The sequence below is a fragment of the Eptatretus burgeri genome, chromosome 12 (genome assembly GCF_056783735.1).
Source record: "Eptatretus burgeri isolate ZD-2024b chromosome 12, Ebu_testis_v1, whole genome shotgun sequence".
In the NCBI taxonomy this organism is placed as follows: domain Eukaryota; kingdom Metazoa; phylum Chordata; class Myxini; order Myxiniformes; family Myxinidae; genus Eptatretus; species Eptatretus burgeri.
Window position 1 is genome coordinate 66,850,190 of NC_140972.1, and position 20,250 is coordinate 66,870,439.

Sequence of the window (20,250 nt, forward strand, 5' to 3'; positions counted from 1 at the left end):
GTTGAAATACTGGCGACCACGGTCGGTTAAATGACCCGCCGGCTCGCGGAGTTATCCGAGCGATGGCCTACAATTCCGGGGAGTTTGGTGGGAGACGACGCAAGCTTTCCCCACCTTTCCCAACGACCACACCCACACCACTACTCCCACAACCACACCACAAACCTCTCCACATCAAATAACGTCTCTGCCATGGATGCTCGTCAAGAACAGAAACAGAGGCAACGGTAGGAAAACCCGTTTCCCCCGTGGAGTGCGGGCAGAACCACAGCGCCGAGGAGAGAAGTTCCGATAGCACTGGCATTTCCCCTCCCCCCCTTTCTTGCTTTCCCGCGCGCTGGGATGGGGGAGGGGTGAATCGGGCCAGGGTTCAAAGTTGAGGTAAAGGAGGGGCCTGATTTTGGGCGGAAAATGCCCCCGCGCGCTCCGAGGGGAGGGCGACGCGCCGTGGGTATAAAGGACGAGCTGAGGAGAAGGTCTAGCGGTTGTTGGGAGTCTCTCTCGAGGTCTTTTTCTTGGAGCTGAGGAGAGGGTCGCGGTCGGTCTGTCTCTCGAGGTGGTTGTCGAGTTGGGTCTGCTGAGGGTCAGTCAGCCAGTCTGTGGAGTGTCTGTCGGGGTTCGGAGCGCCTGGAGCCTGGAGCCTGAAGCCTGCAGTCGGTGGCGAAGCTGAGGAGAGGCGAGCACGGCCAAGCCTGCTGTGCCGCGCGGAGCTGCGTGTTCGTGTTCGGGACGTGGAGAGAGCCGTAGAGAGCTCGCCCACCAGCACCGAACGGTCTGAGGTGAAGGTAACCTGGACGGCCTCTTGGTGCTCCTTCGGTCCTCAAAGCTCCATGACGTAAAGACCCCGAGAGGTCCAGTCTACCCCCTCGTCTTTGAGGGGGTTTTTCCTTGCTTTTCTTTGTATGGAAGTTGTGGCGCCAAGTCCGTCAAATAGAATTGTATAAGTAACTGTACATAATAAATAAACGGTCATAGTTCCTTTGCATTGTGTTTGGCTGTATAATTGCATGCGTGCTTCCGCCATTCATTGCATGACTACGTACGTGCTTATATTATGTGTTGTTTGGAAATAAATGTGCTTCTTTAAATGTTGACCTGTTCGTCGCGTCATTTTCCCCAATTGAACTGCCATCTTGCCCTCGGAATATAGTGGGCTTTTAAATAGCCGATAATAGAATCGGGTCCAGCGAGGCCTCGCGATAATACCCTGCTTGGTTATCCCAAAACGGAGCGAACTGCTCAAGCGGCTCGTGTCCAAGCAGGCCTCGCTGAGGTACAATCTCTCGGTAATCTACCCGCGCGAATAATTAGGTAAATCGATTATTTGGCGATCGGACCCTGTAGCGCGGGGGTAGAGTGCGGACAAGGTTGTGGTGTGCTGGGAGCACACCCGTGACTAGTTTTCGGCGTTGTTCCGGAAAGTCGCGACTGAATTGTCCATCCGGTGGGCGTACGGCCGCGATTCGGCTAAAAGTGGCTGTCCGCACGCCGGCGGGCGAGAATTCGTAACATATATATATATATATATATATATATATATATATATATATATATATATATATATATATATATATATATATATATATATATATATATATATATATATATATATATATATATATATATATATATATATATTGTTCTGAATTCTGGCCCGCCTGGCGTGCGATCGGCTGCGTACCTCTCATGGCAGCCACGTCGCCCACCGGACGGACAATTCAGTCGTCATTCTCCTGGAACTACCGCCAGGAGCCAGTCACAGGTGGAGGTTTAACCTCACCAAAACCCAGTCCGCATTCTACCCGCGCGAAATAGGGTGAATCGCCGAATGTCGATATACCTAAATACCCGCGCGGGCAACCTACCAAGGGATTGCACCACACCGCAGGTCGGCTTAGGACACGAACCGCTCAAGCGGTTCGTTCCGTGCTACAGGGATAACCGAGCGGTGTTATCGCCGACCTCGACGGTTCAGATTATTTATCGGGTGTTTAAAACCCACTACTCATTCCACGATGCAACATGGCATTTCAATGGGGTGAAAGGAGGACGCGACGAACGGGATACATTGCATACAAGGACATTTATTCCAGCAACACGTATACAGTCATGCAATATACAAGCTACAAATAGAAGGCCAATCAATACCACCGACTACGATTATTATCTACAGTCACTTACCAAGTCGTTACTTAACAGGACACGGCACCACAGCATGCATACAAATATAACAGGAAAACCCTCCCCATAGGCAGGGAGGTAGACGGGGTTCGTAAACCTTTATGGACGTGGGCCGTGGATGACCGAAAAGGCCCGCGACACCGTGCTGGTTACCTGCCCCCTCGAGATGTGACGGTGGACAGGTCGCGACGCCTTGTTCCCACCGCAGCTAGCGTAGTCGCGCCTGCTCTCGGCCCTTTGCGATGATGTGGTCGGTGAGTTCTCTCCGGCATCCCTCGCCAGACGCGCAGATTCGCACCACACAGCCGGCAGGGCTGCCCCTCTCATCTGCGTCTCTGAGGCGTCGCCCGGACTCGCCACCGGCGCGCGCCTTCACCGACAGGTCGCCCAACGCCAAGACGAGAGAGCCCGACCTCGACCACCAAGAGAGAGCTCGAAGATGAAGCGAGAGGATGACGTCCACCAAGAGAGCGAGTAGAATCCAACACGACCCCGACAGAGAGAGTGAGCCCTGCGCGCGGTCTGCCTTATATAGCGTGGGGCTCCGCCCTTCGCTCCTCCCCGTTTTCGGCTCCACCTTTCTTCGAGAAGGTTTCCGAAAAGGGGTGTTCCCTCACCCTGACCGCCTCAGGCTGTGCATCCACCAATCGGCTGCGAGCTGCCCTCCCCCTTTCCTTCACACCAAGCGTGGGGAAAATAGGCGGGAAAAAACCCCACAGGCTCGCAGGAGCTTTTGTCCTGCCAATCCTTCTCGGACGGTTTCCGACGACGCGGAAACCGTCTTACCGTGGTCCGCGGAGGATGGCGTTCGCAAGCGAGCGTAGTGGCGAAGATGGTGGTGATTGTTGTGGGGATGGTGTGAGCGTAGTGGCGTTGTGGCGTAGTTGGTGGTGGTTGTTGTTTGCGTCGAGGTTTGTTGCAATGGTGGCTCAAAATAACGATAGATAAAGAAAAACGGCTATCTCAGAGTCACAGCCCGGTGAACACGAAGAATCCCCTTTAAACAACGGTGGGGACCTATCTGAATACTCACTTACCGGCATAGCTAATCTCAGGAACCTTTATGGTGTATTGCGAATTTCCACAGCCGTAACACTATATATACCTACAATGCCTTCAGAAAGTATTCACACCCCTCGACATTTTTCACATTTTCTTGCGTTGCAGCCCGAATTTAAAGTAGATTAAAAAAAAATTTTTGTCGCCAATCAATACAAAATAACTCATAATGACAAAGTGAAAACAGGTTTTGAGAAAATTTCCCAAATTTATCGAAAATGAAATACAGAAATATCTAATTTAAATAAGTATTCAGCCAATATTTGATAGAAGTGCCTTTGGCAGAGATTACAGCTTCGAGTCTTCTTGGGTATGTCTATCAGCTTGGCACATCTTGATTTAGGGATTTTCTCCCATTCTTCCTTGCAGATTTGCTCAAGCTCTGTCAAGTGTATGCTTGGGGTCATTGTCTTGATGGAACGTAAATCTTTGCCGCAGTCTGAGGTCTTTTGAACTCCGAAACAGGTTCTCCTCTAGGATTTGCCTGTATTTGGCTCCATTCATTGTTCCCTCTATATCTACAAGTCTCCCAGTCCCTGCCACTGAAAAGCATCCCCATAGCATGATGCTGCCACCACCATGCTTCACAGTAGGGATGGCATTAGATGGGTCATTAGCTGTGCTCGGTTTCCACCAGATGTAGCACTTTGCATTCAGGCCAGAATTAAATTAAATTTCATCAGAGTTAAATTTTCATCTCATCACAGAATATTTTGCTTCGTGCTATCAGAGTCTTTCACATGCCTTTTAGCAAACTCCAGGCATGCTATAATGTGCCTTTTCCTCAGGAGTGGCTTCCGTCTGGCCACTCTCCCATAAAGCCAGATTTGTGAAGTGCTGCAGAGAATGATGTCCTTCCGGCAGGTTCTCCCAGCAGGTTCTCTCCCATCAGAGTTGTTATTGGGTTCTTGGTCACCTCCCTGACCAAGGTTCTTCTTGCCCGGTTGCTCAGTTTGGTCAGATGGCCAGCTCTAGGAAGAGTCTGGGTAATTCCATATTCTTTCCATTTCCTAATGATGGAGCTCACTGTGCTCTTAGGAACCTTCAACACTCTATAAATTGTATTATAACCTTCAACAGATCTATGCCTCCTCACAATTCTATCTCGGAGTTATACGGACAGTTCCTTGGACTTCATGGTAGAGTTTCTGCTCTGACATGCACCGTCAACTGTGGGACCTGATATATAAAGGTGTGTTTCTTTCCAAACTATGTCCAATCAATTGAATTGGCCACAGGTGGACTCCAATAAAGTTGTCGAGACATCCCGGTTGAATGATGTGTTCCCGGTTGAATGGAGTGTTCCCAGATAAATGGATCAGTGGACATGGAACCTGTGCTTGGCCACCTCGTTTGCCTGACCTGTCCACATTGTGCAACATTTTATGGAACTATGTATGTAAAACTGTTGTTTACTCATCAAAACCACATTCTTTGGATGAACTTCAGGCTATGATCACAAATGCAATTCATGAAATTACTCAGCATCAACTGGAAAATGTTTTCAACACGTTGGAAAATCAAATTGAATGATGTATTGTGACAGATGGCAGTTATGTTGAAACCTAAAAATTTGAAATGCATTGAGAAAAATTTAAATTATGCTTTCATGCACCATTTATGGTTCGTTTCTATCATTTTTACATCAAAAGTTATAAAAGTTCAAAGTTCCACAAGGATTTTATGGACAGTTGGACACCCTATAAATTCATTACTTTCACTGTGACCCTCTCACCCTAACCCTCATCAATGATTGATGCAATTTTAATACAATGGAAATTAATTTGAACACCAATATGAAAAGAATGAGAATGCATTAAAAAAATATACCATCAGAGATGGGGAATCCCCTGCCATTGAAAAATTATTGAAATCAGATAAGCATTTTTCCATTTATTACAAAAAACATTTTTTTCAAGATGGCCGCCCCGGTCGGCCATCTTGGATCCGGCCATGCCCAAAATCAATAGGGTTCTTCCTTTTCAGGTGGTACATGTGTGACCCAAATTTCAAATTGATATGGCAAACAGTTTATGAGTTATCGCACTCACAGCTATAAATGTTGACGCCCAGCCAGCCAGCCGGACGGACGGACCGCCCCAGTCAGCCATCTTGGATCCGACCACGCCCAAAATCAATAGGGTTCTTCCTTTTCAGGTGGTACATGTGACCCAAATTTCAAATCGATATGGCAAAAAAAAATTTTTTCAAGATGGCCGCCCCAGTCAGCCATCTTGGATCCGGCCACACCCAAAATCAATAGGGTTCTTCCTTTTCAGGTGCTATATGTGTGACCCAAATTTCAAATCGATATGGCGAACAGTTTATGAGTTATTGCACTCACAGCTATAAATGTTGACGTCCAGCCAGCCAGCCGGACGGACGACCGCCCCAGTCGGCCATCTTGGATCCGGCCATGCCCAAAATCAATAGAGTTCTTCCTTTTCAGGTGGTACATGTGTGACCCAAATTTCAAATCAATATGGCGAACAGTTTATGAGTTATCGCACTCCCAGCTACAAATGTTGACGCCCAGCCAGCCGGACGGACAGCTGGACGGACGACCCGGGTGACAACAATATCCCCCTTCCGCCACGCGGCGGGAGATAAAAAAAACCTTAACTGGACGAGATAGTAAGTTGCAAGGAGGTAAAGTAAAGCAAGTACAGGTTAAAAAAAAATTTACGGTATAAAAAGTCATACCAACGACTTCAAAACAGCTCTCCAAAAATGTTCTGTCTAATTCTGGAGAATTTGTACTGTTGAGTATTGTAGAACTTTTGTGTTCTGTAAAAAAGCCTGGTGTTGGCTTAGCAGTTAGGGTGGCTGACTTGGGATCCTTGGGTGCCGAGTTCAAGCCCCGTTGGCTGCTGAATTAATAGCAGGTGGGGTTGCCTCAGCCCGTCATCCTTCCGAGGTTGGCAAAATGAGTACCAGTGTTCTGGTAATAGGGACACTGCATCAGCGACATAGCCATGCCCCGAACCAATGATGCAGCCAGAAGGCTGCACTTTCAAGAGAGATTTCTGTAAAATTTCTACAGAACATTTTTTTGCAGGGAAACACCTTATAGTGGGGGCAACTTAGCTAAATATAGCATAACAATTGTGCATTTTGTGAGGAAAGCACCAAATTTGGCACACTAGTAGCCTATCATATGATGAACAGATTTGGATATTGGGCCATCTAAAATTCAGCCGCTGATGGCTGTGGCAGCCATTTTTTCAAAATGGCCACCAGTGGTGACTGTTATGACACATATCTGCTTTACTGGAGAGGAATGCAGGTTGATAGTGAAAGTTTATTTACTAATAAAGGTCCAATAATGGTCAAAGAAAGTAACAATTTGATTTGGTTGAGAAAAAAAGTTAAATTCTGCTGCAGTTGAGAATGTCAGGAATGTGAAGAAGATTGGCCAAGAGCAGTTCCAGGCTTTCACCAGAGAATGCCTGGTGGAAAGGACCAAGCCAATTGATGATGCAATTCGGCGGAACAAGCTGAAGGTGTTTAGCACTTCTACCCCGAGAAGTGTGAGCAAAGGGAAACAGCAGCTGGCCTCTCTCAGGAACGACGTGGCACTTTTCTCATGGCTCTACATTGGATGCCAGATGAGGGATGGAAACCTTGAAGAGTTCTTTCGTCATGAGAATCAAGCGTGTCCTCCAGCTCTCTCCGATGGAGAAAGTCTCAGTCTCGGTATGAAGAGTGATCTCAAATGCTTTGAAGAGTTCTCCAATGCCCAATCAGAGGCTCCTGATACCACCAGCCTAGTTCTTGATGGGGCAGTCATTGTCCAGATGCTGAAGCCTGTGGTAGCCAAGAACTTTGATGACTTTGCCCAGGATGTCTTCATACCGTACCTGTCAACAAAGCTTCAGACTGTGTCACGCCTGGACCTTGTCTGGGACCGCTACGTTGCTGATTGACTGAAAGGCAGTGCAAGATCAAAGCGTGGAAAAGGAGTGCGTAGACGCGTGGTCGGAGCAGCAGTTATACCTGGAAACTGGCAGAACTTCCTCCGAATGGACACCAACAAGACCGAGCTGTTCAAGTTCCTATCAGAAGCTATGTTCAGGTGGTTTGACCAGGATGACAAGCAGCTGGTTATCACTGATGGAGAGGCAGTCCTGAGCAAGCCACCACTGCTAAACCTGGCCTTGCTCGCCCCATGCAGCCACGAAGAAGCTGACAGTCAAATGTTGTTGCATGCATCCCATGCAGCTAACCATGGTCACCACAAGATAGTGATCAAGACAGTTGACACCAATTTTGTGGTGTTGGCTGTGTCAGTGGCCCAGGGACTGCAACCAGAAGATGAACTGTGGCTAGCATTTGGCACTGGGAAGAGTTTTCGGTACCTGGCAGCCCACAAAATAGCAGCTGGTCTAGAACCAGAAAAGGCACAGGCACTCCCAATGTTTCACGCTCTGACTGGGTGCGACACTGTATCTAGCTTTGCTGGACATGGTAGAAGACTGCTTGGACAATCTGGACCGTTCTGCCAGAACTTGCAGACGCACTGCTGAAGCTATCCTCTGCACCAAGTGGCATACCAGACGATGTCATGCACACCATCGAGAGGTTCGTCATATTGCTCTATGGCAGAACCAGCACATGCAACGACATTGACAAGGCCCGGAAGAAACTCTTCGCAAAGAAGAACAACATGCAGCTGATCCCGCCAACAAAGGCAGCTCTGGAGGAGCATGTGAAGAGGGCGGCCTACCAAGGAGGCCATGTGTGGGGTCAAACACTGCTACCAACGCCAGAGCTGCCTCCTCCATCCAGCTGGGGCTGGGTCAAGAATGACGAGGGGGTGTACGAGCCACACTGGACGAAGCTACCCAAAGCAGCCCACACCTGCTATGAGCTAGTATCGTGAAAGTGCAAGAAGAGCTGTCTGAAGCGTTGCAAGTGCAAAAAGGCCGCACTTGAATGCACAGCTTTGTGTGTGTGTGTGAGGGAGAGTGCTCACAAAATTGAGAGAATATTAACAGAGCAGACTGTGTCACTGATTCAGAACATTTAAATCAGACATCTCTCGATCAATTTCTATGAGTGAGATATCGGTATTCATATGAATGAGACGCAGCCCATGATTCGTTTGCAACCATGCTCAACAACCACTGACTTTACATAAGCGATGTTGGTATTCATATCAATGAGACGCAGCCCACGATTCGTTTGCCACCATGCTCAACAACCACTGACTTTACATAAGCGATGTTGGTATTCATATCAGTCAGATGCAGCTCTTGATTCGTTTGCCACCATTCTCAACAACCAATTTCTATGAGTGAGATAGTCGTCCGGTACAACAAATAATTAGCAGCCATCTTGCAAAATGGTGGCTATCTTTAAACTTGAGGTGGCTACAGGTTATGTTTTTCTCAATTCAGCTTTTAATAAATGTTCAAACCAATGTTAGAGGGAAATTATAGTAACCGCTAGCGGCCATTTTGGATAATGGCTGCCACAGCCATCAGCGGCTGAATTTGAGATGGCCCAATATCCAAATCTGCTCATAATATGTTAGGCTACTAGTGTGCCAAATTTTGTGCTTTCCTCACAAAATGCACAATTGTTATGCTAAGTTGCCCCACTATTACCTGACACAGTCTTGAGAAAAAGGACATGGGAAAGGTCTTTTAAACTCTTGCTTTGCATTTTGTACTGAACAAACAGCATTAGGTGCCATCATATTTGTCCGAATGCTGAATCTCACACTCTGCCATAAGGGCACAAGACGGCATGAATATTTAAAAAAGAACTGCGAAACAGGTTTTTAAAAGTGCCAAGAAGGTGATTTGTGTTCTGCAGTGTTCAAATATACGAATCAATTGAGAAAAAAAAAAAAACTTCCACAGCCTTTAAAAACTTTTATTTTTATTACTGCCGAATGATGCGTTTGGGATACACCGCACCACATTTTTCTTTCTTTTTTAACAAATTACATTAGTTATTCATGCTTGTTGTTTGTGCCCTTTACAACATCCCTAAAAACAGTAAGTTTCCTGTTTGGAATGATTTTCAGTTTTGTTTGGTGACCAGACAGATAGACTTAAACAAAAAAAAATTCTTACTCCTCTCTGAACTGGCACAATAGGGATGAGATTCCACACATTTTGCCAAATTGAGAGCCAAAGTACTGCTAAACTGCTGGTTCATGTTCCAATTTGTGTTCCACAGCATTCCAAACATAAAATTCATTTGAAATCAAGTTTTGCTTGAACATAGACTGACATCTGTAGACAGACAGACAAATTGAACCAATTGCTTAACCCCACTTTTCGCTTTGTGCATGCGGGATAAAAACGGTAGTTGCTGCTTCTTTGTTGATGTTCAGCATTTTTTGAAAGATCAAGAGCACAGCCAATCCCCATTGGTTGGCATCCATAGGGAGGAGGAATTTCTCCTTTAGGAAATCCTTCGGAAATGAAATCAATTTCTCCCAAGTGGGTTGAGAAAAGCAGCACCATTGTTGTGACGTCGCTCATACCAAAAATACTCCGCGAAGCGACGGCACTTCTTGCAAGCTTAATTGCCTGTGTATGTGTATATGTTTTCCACTATGTGCCTCAGATCATGTACAAAAACAAAATGAAAAGGAAGTTGGAATATAACAATTAGATATGGAGAAATATGGGAAGAATAAAAAAATACCCCTGAGCGGGAGTGGCGGTCATCTCTGCCAGAGGTCGAAAGTAACTCTGTGCCAGACATGAATACGAGCAGTTCATAAAGTACGTACGCTCTACTTCCGGGTTTCAAAACCACCCACCCCCCTCTGTATGCAGGCAAGTGACCACGCACCCACCCCCCTCATACCTCGCTAATCGCTTGCAAAGCCAGCAGTTCCTTATGAACCAATGTTTGTAAGTCATGACAATGCAGTCCCGAGCGGTGCAATTTACCTTTTTTTTAATATCACAGCACGTCATTTATGAAAATAAAAGTACAAATTGACATTCAAGACAATGTTAATGTCATAAATGAAAGTAAGTGTGCATATAAACTTGTGTTCCATTGTTTTAGTTAAATCTGACAAAAGCTTCAAATGTAATATTTGTCTCGGAGAGTTCCGGTTCTTAATTTAATACTTTTATTTTTGTATGTACTTTATGAATGGTCCATACGGGGAATCAGAGCGAAGTTTGAAGGGCTATAAAATCGGAACGAGAGCAAATTTCAAAAAAATGGCTTGTGTTGTTCTTGATAATAGTCCGTAGTATCTGAATCACTAATAACATTTGATCTCTCTTGATAAATGAGAGGGGAGATACGATTTGAAATCGACAATTTTCGCAAAATTTGACAGCCTCGTGACGTTGACCTCGACCTTGAAAGTTATATCGTTGTGCATGTCTCATCGACCTCTATCCATTCCACTATTGGTTATTTGTCTCCACTCGGTTTGATTGTGGACGGACGTATGGACAGACTTCGAGACTGTTATTATTAGGTCATCTCTGAGATGATAGAGATGACCTAAAATGAGGCCAAAGACACCCTGTATATGATATGAGCAGCCTGAATGGATTAACAAGAACGCATTCAGGCAAGGAAGGGATGAAATAATGGGTGCAAAAGGACAATGAGGGGGGGGGGAAGAAAAATGTTAAAATAAAATAAAAAACACCAAATATATCTTTTACTTTTATTTTTCAAATACCCTGCAAGAAGACCATTTTATGCAATGGTAGAAAGAAAAAAATACTGTACACAAAATAACATAATAGGATACCTCCTGTTGTGGTGGTCAATTCAGTGAAAGGTGGTGATGTTGTCGAGTTACCCGGAGCATTCAATTCAAAGGAAGGAAGTGACGTCAAGTTAGCATCTGAGAAGGAATTTTTGACAGAGAGGAAAGGTGTTCAAGTTAATACAGAGGTGCCTGCTTGTTCTGTGAAACATTATTTTCTTCAGTACACACAAATTATGCTTTTAAAAGTAACAGATTCAAATAGACATGCGTTACACTCAAAGTTAAATCATTCCACCTCCAAAAGACTTCAGTTGAAGATTTCATTGCTCAAGTTAAAATTCTCATTCTACACAGAACAAAATCCATCATGAGACAAATGGAGTACAAACATGACAAAATCAATTATAAAAAATAAAAAAGTATTTTTCTATGCATTTCATGTGCTTTAAACTTCTTCAAATCATAGTTTACAAGTCTCCTTTGTGAGGGTGTGTACAAACAAATAAATTAAATGTAATGGAGGTTCAAATATTTCAAAACAGAAAAGCTGAAATGCATTTTTCCAGATGTTTAAAAGTAAATAATGTATATTAACATGCATACGAATTAATTCATTCACTTACAACTTTAATTTGAGAAATTATGGATTAGACAGAATATTATTCGTGAAATAAAACAATGGATACTTTTAAAGTGGAGTTACTTTGGCGTCAAACACTATTGAGAAGTGTTTTTGTTTTAATTTTTTGTTTCTGACAGGGGAAGGGATGAAGATGGGGATGGGCTCCCACCCCAAAATAAAATGTCTAAAGATGCAAAGAAGTCACAGCGAGAAGAAAGGTTTGGTGGGGGTGGGGAATGACCCAAGAAAAGGATCAAACATGTGCAAGAAAAAGGGAAAGAGGGAACAAGAGAACAAAGGAACACAAAAGATGTGGGGAAAGGGATAAAGGAAGACCAGACCATACCCAAGGAGGAGAAGAATCAGAATCCTTGTGGAGAGGGGCGTATGTATGCATGCATGTATATACAAAAACCAGAATATAAAAGACCTGTCGCTTCGCTGACAGAAATACCAATCTTTGCTGTGATGGCTAATCAATAAGGCAAGAAGAGAAAGGATTCCGAGTGCAGGGAAAAAACCAGCGTCACAAGTTGGCGTTAGCAGTTTCACCACATGTACCCATAAAAAATAATTAAAAAAAATTTTTTTCATCACAAACCTTCCCTGGAGTTCTCAGACTCCACCGCAGTTAGAGTTATTGAAATCCGTTAATCTGTTAACCCCCAATTTGCAATGTGTGTTTGTGATCTATCAATCGTCTTTTTTTTTTTCTCCAACTTCAGTGCCAATTCACCCCATCGACTTAAATCTACCTCCTAACCCCTTACCTGTTATCCCCTCTTCTTACTCCTCATCCTAGCTCTGCTCTTAACACATCTTCATTGTCTTCTGCTTCAACATCAGCTCCTCCTCTGTTGTCCCAAAGTGTGTGGTGTTCTAACATCTGTGGGCTTCATTCTAACCTAACAGATATCATACTCTTTCAATCAGTACACTCATCATCACCACAAAATGCTCCTTCTTTCCTCTCAGCACACCTCTCCCTCTTCCCAACCCCTCAAATCTTGTACCTCCCCCTGTCCGCTCCCTTCTTCACCATACCTCCACCAAGTCTCATCCTCTACCTTGGCCATGCCTGCTCTCATCGTTTCCCCTCCCTTTCAAAGCAACTTCACACTCTTCCCCCTCCAAGTTTCCCTCCCACCTTTCTCAAAAACTCTTCCCTCACCTCTCCCCCCCTCACCCTTCTTCCTCCAATCTTCCCCCTCACTGCCCCTTCCCAAAGTTGCCCCTGACCTCACATCCACAAAGCTGTCTCCTTCCCCCACCCTCTCTCTTCCATTTCATCACTCCACTTCCTCTAATCTTCAACTGCCCTCTGCCTCCTATCATATCACTCTCCACTGGACCTCAACCCATCACCACCAAGCCTTTTCTCTTCTTCATCCTGCCCTCTCCCCGAGCTCTTCTGCAACACCCCACACTCTTTCAACAACTCTCCTTACATCCCCCCTCCTCCCTCATCCTACCTTCGTCTCCCCTCCCTCTTCCTCAACAGTGTGACCTCAAACATCCGGGGCCTTTGCACAAACCTGACAGATCTTTCCAATACAGGTTGCAACTGACAAACCAGACATAATCTGCATAACAGAAACGTTCCTCCTTCAAGACATCTCTGACTCCCGAGCGTCTCCCTAGTTAGTCCCTCCTCCGGTATGACAGACTTGAGCCTCGTCCTGGTGGAGGAGTTGCTCTCTTCATCAAAGACTCAATTCCTCACTCACCATGCACCGCCAGAAGTATTCCATCACACCCCTAGGAATACCTCTGGCTGCGGCTTCCCCTCCACTCCCACCTCATGTTTATGTGCGTTTTGTGCTGTCCAAACAGTGATGACTCCATTTACATCTCTCTGAAAACGTGGACAAACTTCTATCCTATCATCCAAACTCTCTTTTCCTCAAATGTGGTGACTTGAACTGTTATCATGCCAGTTGGCTTGATGTGGAGACCTCTCTCACCTGTCATGGCACTTAAGCAAAAGAGTTCTGTGACTCAATCGGTCAACTTCCCAACCCGGATCACAACCAATGGTACTCTATCTCTTCTGTGTCTGATTTTTACAAATTATCCTGAAAATATCTGCTGCTCTTCCTCCACTCCAATCGGTTCATCTGATCACATGCGTGTCAAAGTATACATCTCTCTGGCTGTTACGAGAGAACCACCTCAGTGCCGTCGAGTCTGGCATTTCACTCAGGCCGACTGGCAGGGTCTTCAAGCAGCCAAACTTCTCGACTGGTCCCCCATCGCAACTTTCTCCAACATCAACTCATCCTGGGAATTCTTTCAAAGAAACTTGCTCTCTCATGTACAGATTTATCCCTTCTCGTCTTCAGTTGTCCTGCCCTTCCGCCCACCCATGGTTCACTGAAGTTTGTGGCAAGGCAGTTGTCCTGAAACAACTTGCCTTTGCCTCATGGAAGGCTATTCCAACCGAAGGCGATCTCAGTTCCTTCCACAAAGCTCGGAACAAGTGTGTGTCTTGCCTTAGGAGAGTCAGAAAACAATATCTTTCTCATCTCAAGTCTGAACTCTCAAACCTGCCTCCCTCCTCCAAATCCTGGTGGCATCCAGTTAAGTCCATTTCTGGTGCATGTTCCCCCTCCATCCCATTGATAACCTCAAATGGACGCACTGCTGACACTGCACAAGAAAAGGCTGAATGCCTAAACTCCGTGTGTGCGTCGAAATCTTGTGTCCCAAACCCATCGCTTTCTGTACCCACCTTACCCAGTCGCACCCAGCTGTTCTTGGACCCTGTCCTTTTCTCTGGACAAGGTGAAGAGCTTGCTGTCAAACCTCGACTCAGATTCTACAGCCGGTCCAGACGGCATCAGCCCATGTGTCCTAAAAACCTGCTCTGCCGCTCTTGCTCACCCTCTCCATTCTATTCACCCTCTCATTTGCTCAAGGTGATGTGCCATCTGCTTGGAAATCAGCAAACATCACCACTTTGCATAAAAAAATGCAAAAACAGATCCCTGCAGCTCCAGACCAATCAGCCTTCTCACAATCATCAGCAAGGTTATGGAATCCATCATCGCTTCAGACATTAAAGCCTTCCTCTTCTCCAATGGCTTGATTTGCGACCATCAATTTGGATTCAGACCAGGTCACTCTACCCTGGATGTGCTGCTTCTGCTCTCCCGACAATAGACGGAGATCCTCAATGCAAGACATGAAATCAGAGCCATCTCCCTTGACATATCGTGTGCTTTCGATATGGTGACACCCTGCCCTGCTCACCAAACTCTCTTCCTATGGTATCCAAGGACATCTCCACTCATGGCTCGGAGACTTTCTCTGCTGTCGCAGCCAACATGTGGCCCTTACTTGAGTTCTTTCATCCCCTCTTCCTGTCCAGGCTTGAGTTCCTCAAGGTAGCGTTCTGGGCCCTGTTCTTTTTCTGGTTTTCATCAATGATCTCTCCGACCGGGCGTAGTGGCGTGCGCCTGTAATCCGGCTGCTCGGAGGTTTGGGTTGGAGGATCGCTTGAGGACGGGAGCTCTGCGCTGGGCTGCGCTATGAGAGGGTGGAGGGCAGCCCGGAATCATGGCGAAACCCAATCCTTATCCCTGTGTCGTAAGAGGCGACCATGGTTGCGTCAGGAAGGGCATCCGTCGTAAAACCTATGCCAAATCAGTATGCGGATCATAACGGATGATCCACTGTGGTGACCCCTAACGGGAGCAGCCGAAAGACGAACAACATCATCAATGATCTCTCTGACTCTCTGGAAAATCCTCTTTATCTCTTTGCTGATAACTCCACCCTCTGTCATACCATCTGTTATCCCTCAGATCAGCATGCAGCAGCTTCTTCACTATCTGCAGATCTGGATAAAAATCACAAACTGGTCAAACACGTGGAACATGTCTTTCAATACTGACAAATCGCACACTCTCACAATGTCTCTCTGAAAGGACTGTTTGGAACCCCCTCCCCCCCACCACATCCCCCATCCACTTTCTCAACAATCCTCTTGAAGAAGTCCTTTCATTCAAGCTTATGGGTCTCACTATCTGCCATGATTTTTCCTGGGAAAGCCACATTTCCAAGCTGGCCTCCAAAGCCAGTCACTGACTGGGAACCCTCCGTCGTACAAAGTCCTTCCTTGCCGCATTTGAGCTCCTGACCACAAAGCTTTTGTCCGCAGTCTGATGGAGTATTGCTCTCCCCTCTGGGCTGGTGCTCCCGCCTCTCACCTTTCTCGGCTTCACGCTGTGGAAACCAAGGCATTTAGGATCATTGGCATCTCCCACGATGAGGCTGAATCTTTGGGTCTCTCACTCTCTCACCGCAAGCAGGTCGGTGATATTTCTGTCTTGTTCCATCTCCTCTCTGGCCTCACCCCCCTGCTCTGTCTGTGATACGCCACCCCCACCCCCCATATTTCTGCAGGGTGTTCAAGATCTGCCAGCAACTCCCTTCTTATAAAACCACCAAAATCAAAAATCACTGCTCACATTCACTCTTTCATTCCTCTTTCTTTCCCCACCTTTGGAACAAACTCCCACACTCTCTTCAATCCCACTCCTCCCTTCCGGTCTTCAAAACAGCTGTTCACCACCATCTCTTATCTCCCCCCCCCAACTCCAAAAGCCACGATCTTTTTTACCCCCACTAATCCGTTCCAAACTCACCTCACCCTGCTTTCCTTCCTGAAAGTCCCTGTAATGTCCATCTTGTTTACCCTGTGTACCCCACCCCATCCCTCACTCTTTCACAGATCTCATGTCTCTGTTCCCCACTGTTTTTTCCTTCCCTCTCCCAACCCTCTTGTCTCCTGCTCCCCTTGTACATTCTGTGTGTTCGCTCTCATACGAACCTCGACAGTGTGTACACCCCCCCCCTCCCCCCCACCAAAAAAAAACCCAGAAAGACCAAGTGAGTTGCACCTCATCCTAAGTTCACAGTTCAGTCATTGTGATACACAAAATAAAAACAATTTTATACTCTTCACCAGGTTTTGACATTCATTATCTCTTTTAAAATGAAGTTTACCCGGGCAAAGAATGGGTGTCTCAGCTCAGGCATGCACGCACACAATTTGGTCAAAACATCATCTATTTTTTTTATTTGTACAAACATTAAAAATCTGGGTGTGGTAGTAACAGGTTATTTGATCTGCAGGAAAAGCAAAGCCTCAGTCAAAATTCTCTGCCACGTAATACAACACCTCCAGCAAGGCACAAACGCTTTATTTTTTGTGGTTGCTGAAAACATCTCAATGAACTTCAAATGGAATCTTAAAACTCTGTCGCTGAACTCCATTTTGCAATGATTAAAAAAATGCATTCCTCCCTTGCCTATCCTCAAGTTAATGGTTGAATGTATGAGAAAATACATTTTGTGTCAGTTCATAACATCTGGTCAAAGTAGAGCAGGAGGAAGGGGTGGGGCTGCTCTCCCCAACCACCCCCCCACCCCCTGCGACTCTCGGGGGGGGGGCGTGGGGGGGGAAGAAAATATGGTTTTGGATGGGGTAAAAAAATAAAGTCAGAATAATCAACTTGGAATTTATACAAAGCTTCACATGAGAGGCAACTTCCTACAAATTAGTGGGCAAAGCCATTAATGACGATGAAGCAGTTACATACTACAAAGAGTTCCTGAACAGCCTGGAGCCCTCAGGCATGCCACCTCACCACCTCTTTCAAAAAAACAAAATTTGTAATAAGTAAACATAAATAGCATATTATTATTATTACCATACTCCAATCTTACATATTCAATACAAGCTCTGAAGTTTACCATGAATACAATCAGAACAGTACGATCTTGTAGAGCTCAAAGCAAATCAATTTCAAACTTGATATCTGTTACAAAACCTGAATGGTAACTGGAGAGTTCAAAGAACACGTTACCTGGTGCAGTGTTTCAGTATCTACTTCAATTTAGATGAAATAAAGATTTCAAAGATCGTTAAAAAAATGTCCAGAAGTTTAGCACGATTGAGGAAAAATCTTATACATTACCTTATTTCACATGTCCTCGTAATGCAAAACTGGAGGTTTGTGGCATTTCAAAGATTGTGATTTGCGTTCTTGTGTTCAAGTATATAATTCAATTTGAAGAAAAATAAAGAATGTAAAAGTTGGATAAATAAATAAATTCCGGAATTAACTACCGTTGACACTATCTATTACAGGTTAGGTCAGGTATGGGAGCATGCGCCAGAGCAGCGAATCGCTTCGTCCACTTTCTGCCGGTACTCCAGGGTCGTCTGTTTGGTCATCCGCAGGCAGATGCCTGGCCCATCCCCATCTCCTTGAGATGCTGATCAACCTGCTGCAACCATGAGGTATGTGGTCGGCCCATTGGCCTCCTCACCGAGAGAATCTGGTGAGAAGGATCAGCGTCAGGAAAATGAGCCACATGTTCATACAGCCGAAGCCAACGGTCACCGACTATGCAGGTAACACATCTCATTTGAGTCTCTCTCATCAACCGATCGTTGGACACAAAGTCTAAACAGCAATAGCCAAGGATTCTCCGAGGTAACCTGGTGCCGAAGGAATCAAGTCTGTGTCTGAGATCCTTGGTCAGAGTCCAAATCTCACATCCGTAGAGCAAGACTGGAAGCACCAAGGACCTGAAGTCTCCGACTTTTGTCCTCCTGCACAGGTACCAACAGCGCCACACCCCATGATCCCGTGAATCCATGACTCCCCAGGCCCGACCCGGACATCTACTGACCTCTGGCTCACAGCCAGCATAGACATGAATATCACATAGATATCACAGCATAGCATAGACATGCAAGTGAATCTCTACATCCTCACCACAAACAGGTACAGACAAGACAGCAGCATCCAAGATGTCTTTGAAAGTCTGGATATTAGTTTTGACCCAGGAAACCCATAATCCCAGGGGCTCAGACTCCTTATTCAGCAACTCGAGGGCCCCCAAAAGGATATCTAGAGTCTCCGCAATGATCTCCTGCTCCCCTTGTACATTCTGTGTGTTCGCTCTCATACGAACCTCGACAGAGACATGCATCATCTGCAAAATAAAGGTCAGAGATCTTGACATTCCGAAATGATTCATCGCAGCTCAATTTGACATCCTCCCCAGAATCCAGTCCATACATGCGCTGAAAAGTGTGGGGGCCAGTACACATCCCCTGATGAACTCCAGTAACAACTGGAAATAAGTCGGAGATGGTATCACCACATCTTACAGCACTCTCAGTGCCAGAGTTCAGTTCAGACATCAAATTGTTCAGTTTTAGTGGCACCCCACAAAGACCAAGAATCCTCCAGAGGGCATCCCGAGTCACTGAATCGAACACTTTGCAGAGATTGACATAGGCTGCAAGCAGCCCCTGCCGAAAATCGCGTCTGCGTTTGGTGAAGACCCGAAGAGCAAGGATACGGTCAATCGTTGACCTCTTTGGTATAAAGCTTGATGCTCTGGATGCTGGTGCTCAAGCAGATGGTCGCAAACCCTTTCAAGAATTATCTGAGCAAAGACCTTTCCCGACACTGAGAGCAGCGTCACCCCTCGGTAATTGTTGCAGTCCTGGCAATCACCCTTCCCTTTCTACAGGGGGATAACAAGGCCCTTCTAACAATCAGTTGGGATGATGCCTGTGTTCCAGGCAGAGCACAGAACTGCATGTAACAACATGAGTACAGCATTTCCACCAGCCTTGAGAAGTTCAGCATGGATGCCACAGATTCCAGGAGCTTTACCCCATTTCAACCGGTTCACTGCAGCCTGTTTTCACTAACGAAGGTGGATCACAGTTGATTGGAGTAACTGCAATATGGATAGTAACACCCTTGACATCCAACTCAACAGCTGGTGGATCAGCCTGGTACAGCCACTCAAAGTAATTGGCCCAGCGGACCTTCACTTCGGACTCCTCCATCAAGAACCCACCACCCTCCGCTTCAACTGTAGCATATCAAGGGACGGGCTTGGAGGAACGCAATGCGTAAATTCCCCTGCAGGCAGTACGAGAATCACTTGACCACAGGTGGTGCTCAACCCCCTCACAGATTCCTTGCACATGGGCCTCCTCATCCACCCTCAGCGCACGTAAAGTTTTACGCCTCAACTGCCTGAACAGCTCAGCTCTACGACTCTGGTCAATGGTATCCAGTGTCCCGAGAGAAAAAAATTCTTCTTCGCCCTTCGGTGAGTTTCAAGACATCCACCAGCAGCATCAAGGATGGTGGTCTTGAAAGCACTCCACAACTCTTCAGGATACCCCAAAGCACCCTGACCCCCCCAAATCTCCACTCAGCTCGTTTGCAAACTCCTCAGCTGCCCTCTCATCCTTGAGCTTCCTAACATCCAGCTGAGGCTGGGATGGTACCATGAAAATTTTTTTATATATATTGTTGAGGCTCGTATGAGAGCTAACAAACAACGCACAACAAGGGGGGCAGGAGACAAGAGGGATGGGAGAGGGAAGGACAAAACAGTGGGGAACAGAGACATTAGGAGATCTGTGGAGGACAGAGGGATGGGGCGGGAACACGGGGTATACAAGATGGACATTACAGGGACTTTCAGGAAGGAAAGCAGGGAATTTGAAGAAGGTGGGTTTGGGGTGGATTAATGGGGGAAGAAAAGTTGACGTTTTGGATGAGGGAAGATAAGAGGTGGTGGTGAACAGCTGTTTTGAAGGCCTGGAGGGAAGAATGGGATTGAAGAGAGTGTGGGT

The 20,250-nt window shown here is 46.0% G+C and overlaps 1 protein-coding gene and 1 pseudogene across 1 annotated transcript in view; one reads left to right on the top strand and one right to left on the bottom strand.

Annotated features, from left to right (window-relative positions):
• LOC147015816 (uncharacterized) overlaps positions 1-20,250 on the bottom strand; it is a 45,089-nt gene that overhangs the window by 15,669 nt on the left and 9,170 nt on the right. Inside the window, exon 3 of the mRNA XM_085848341.1 lies at positions 10,985-11,080. Coding sequence (XP_085704467.1) covers positions 10,985-11,080 — 96 coding nt within the window. The remainder of the gene's footprint in view (positions 1-10,984; positions 11,081-20,250) is intronic.
• On the top strand, positions 15,005-15,145 carry LOC147015817 (signal recognition particle RNA; annotated as a pseudogene).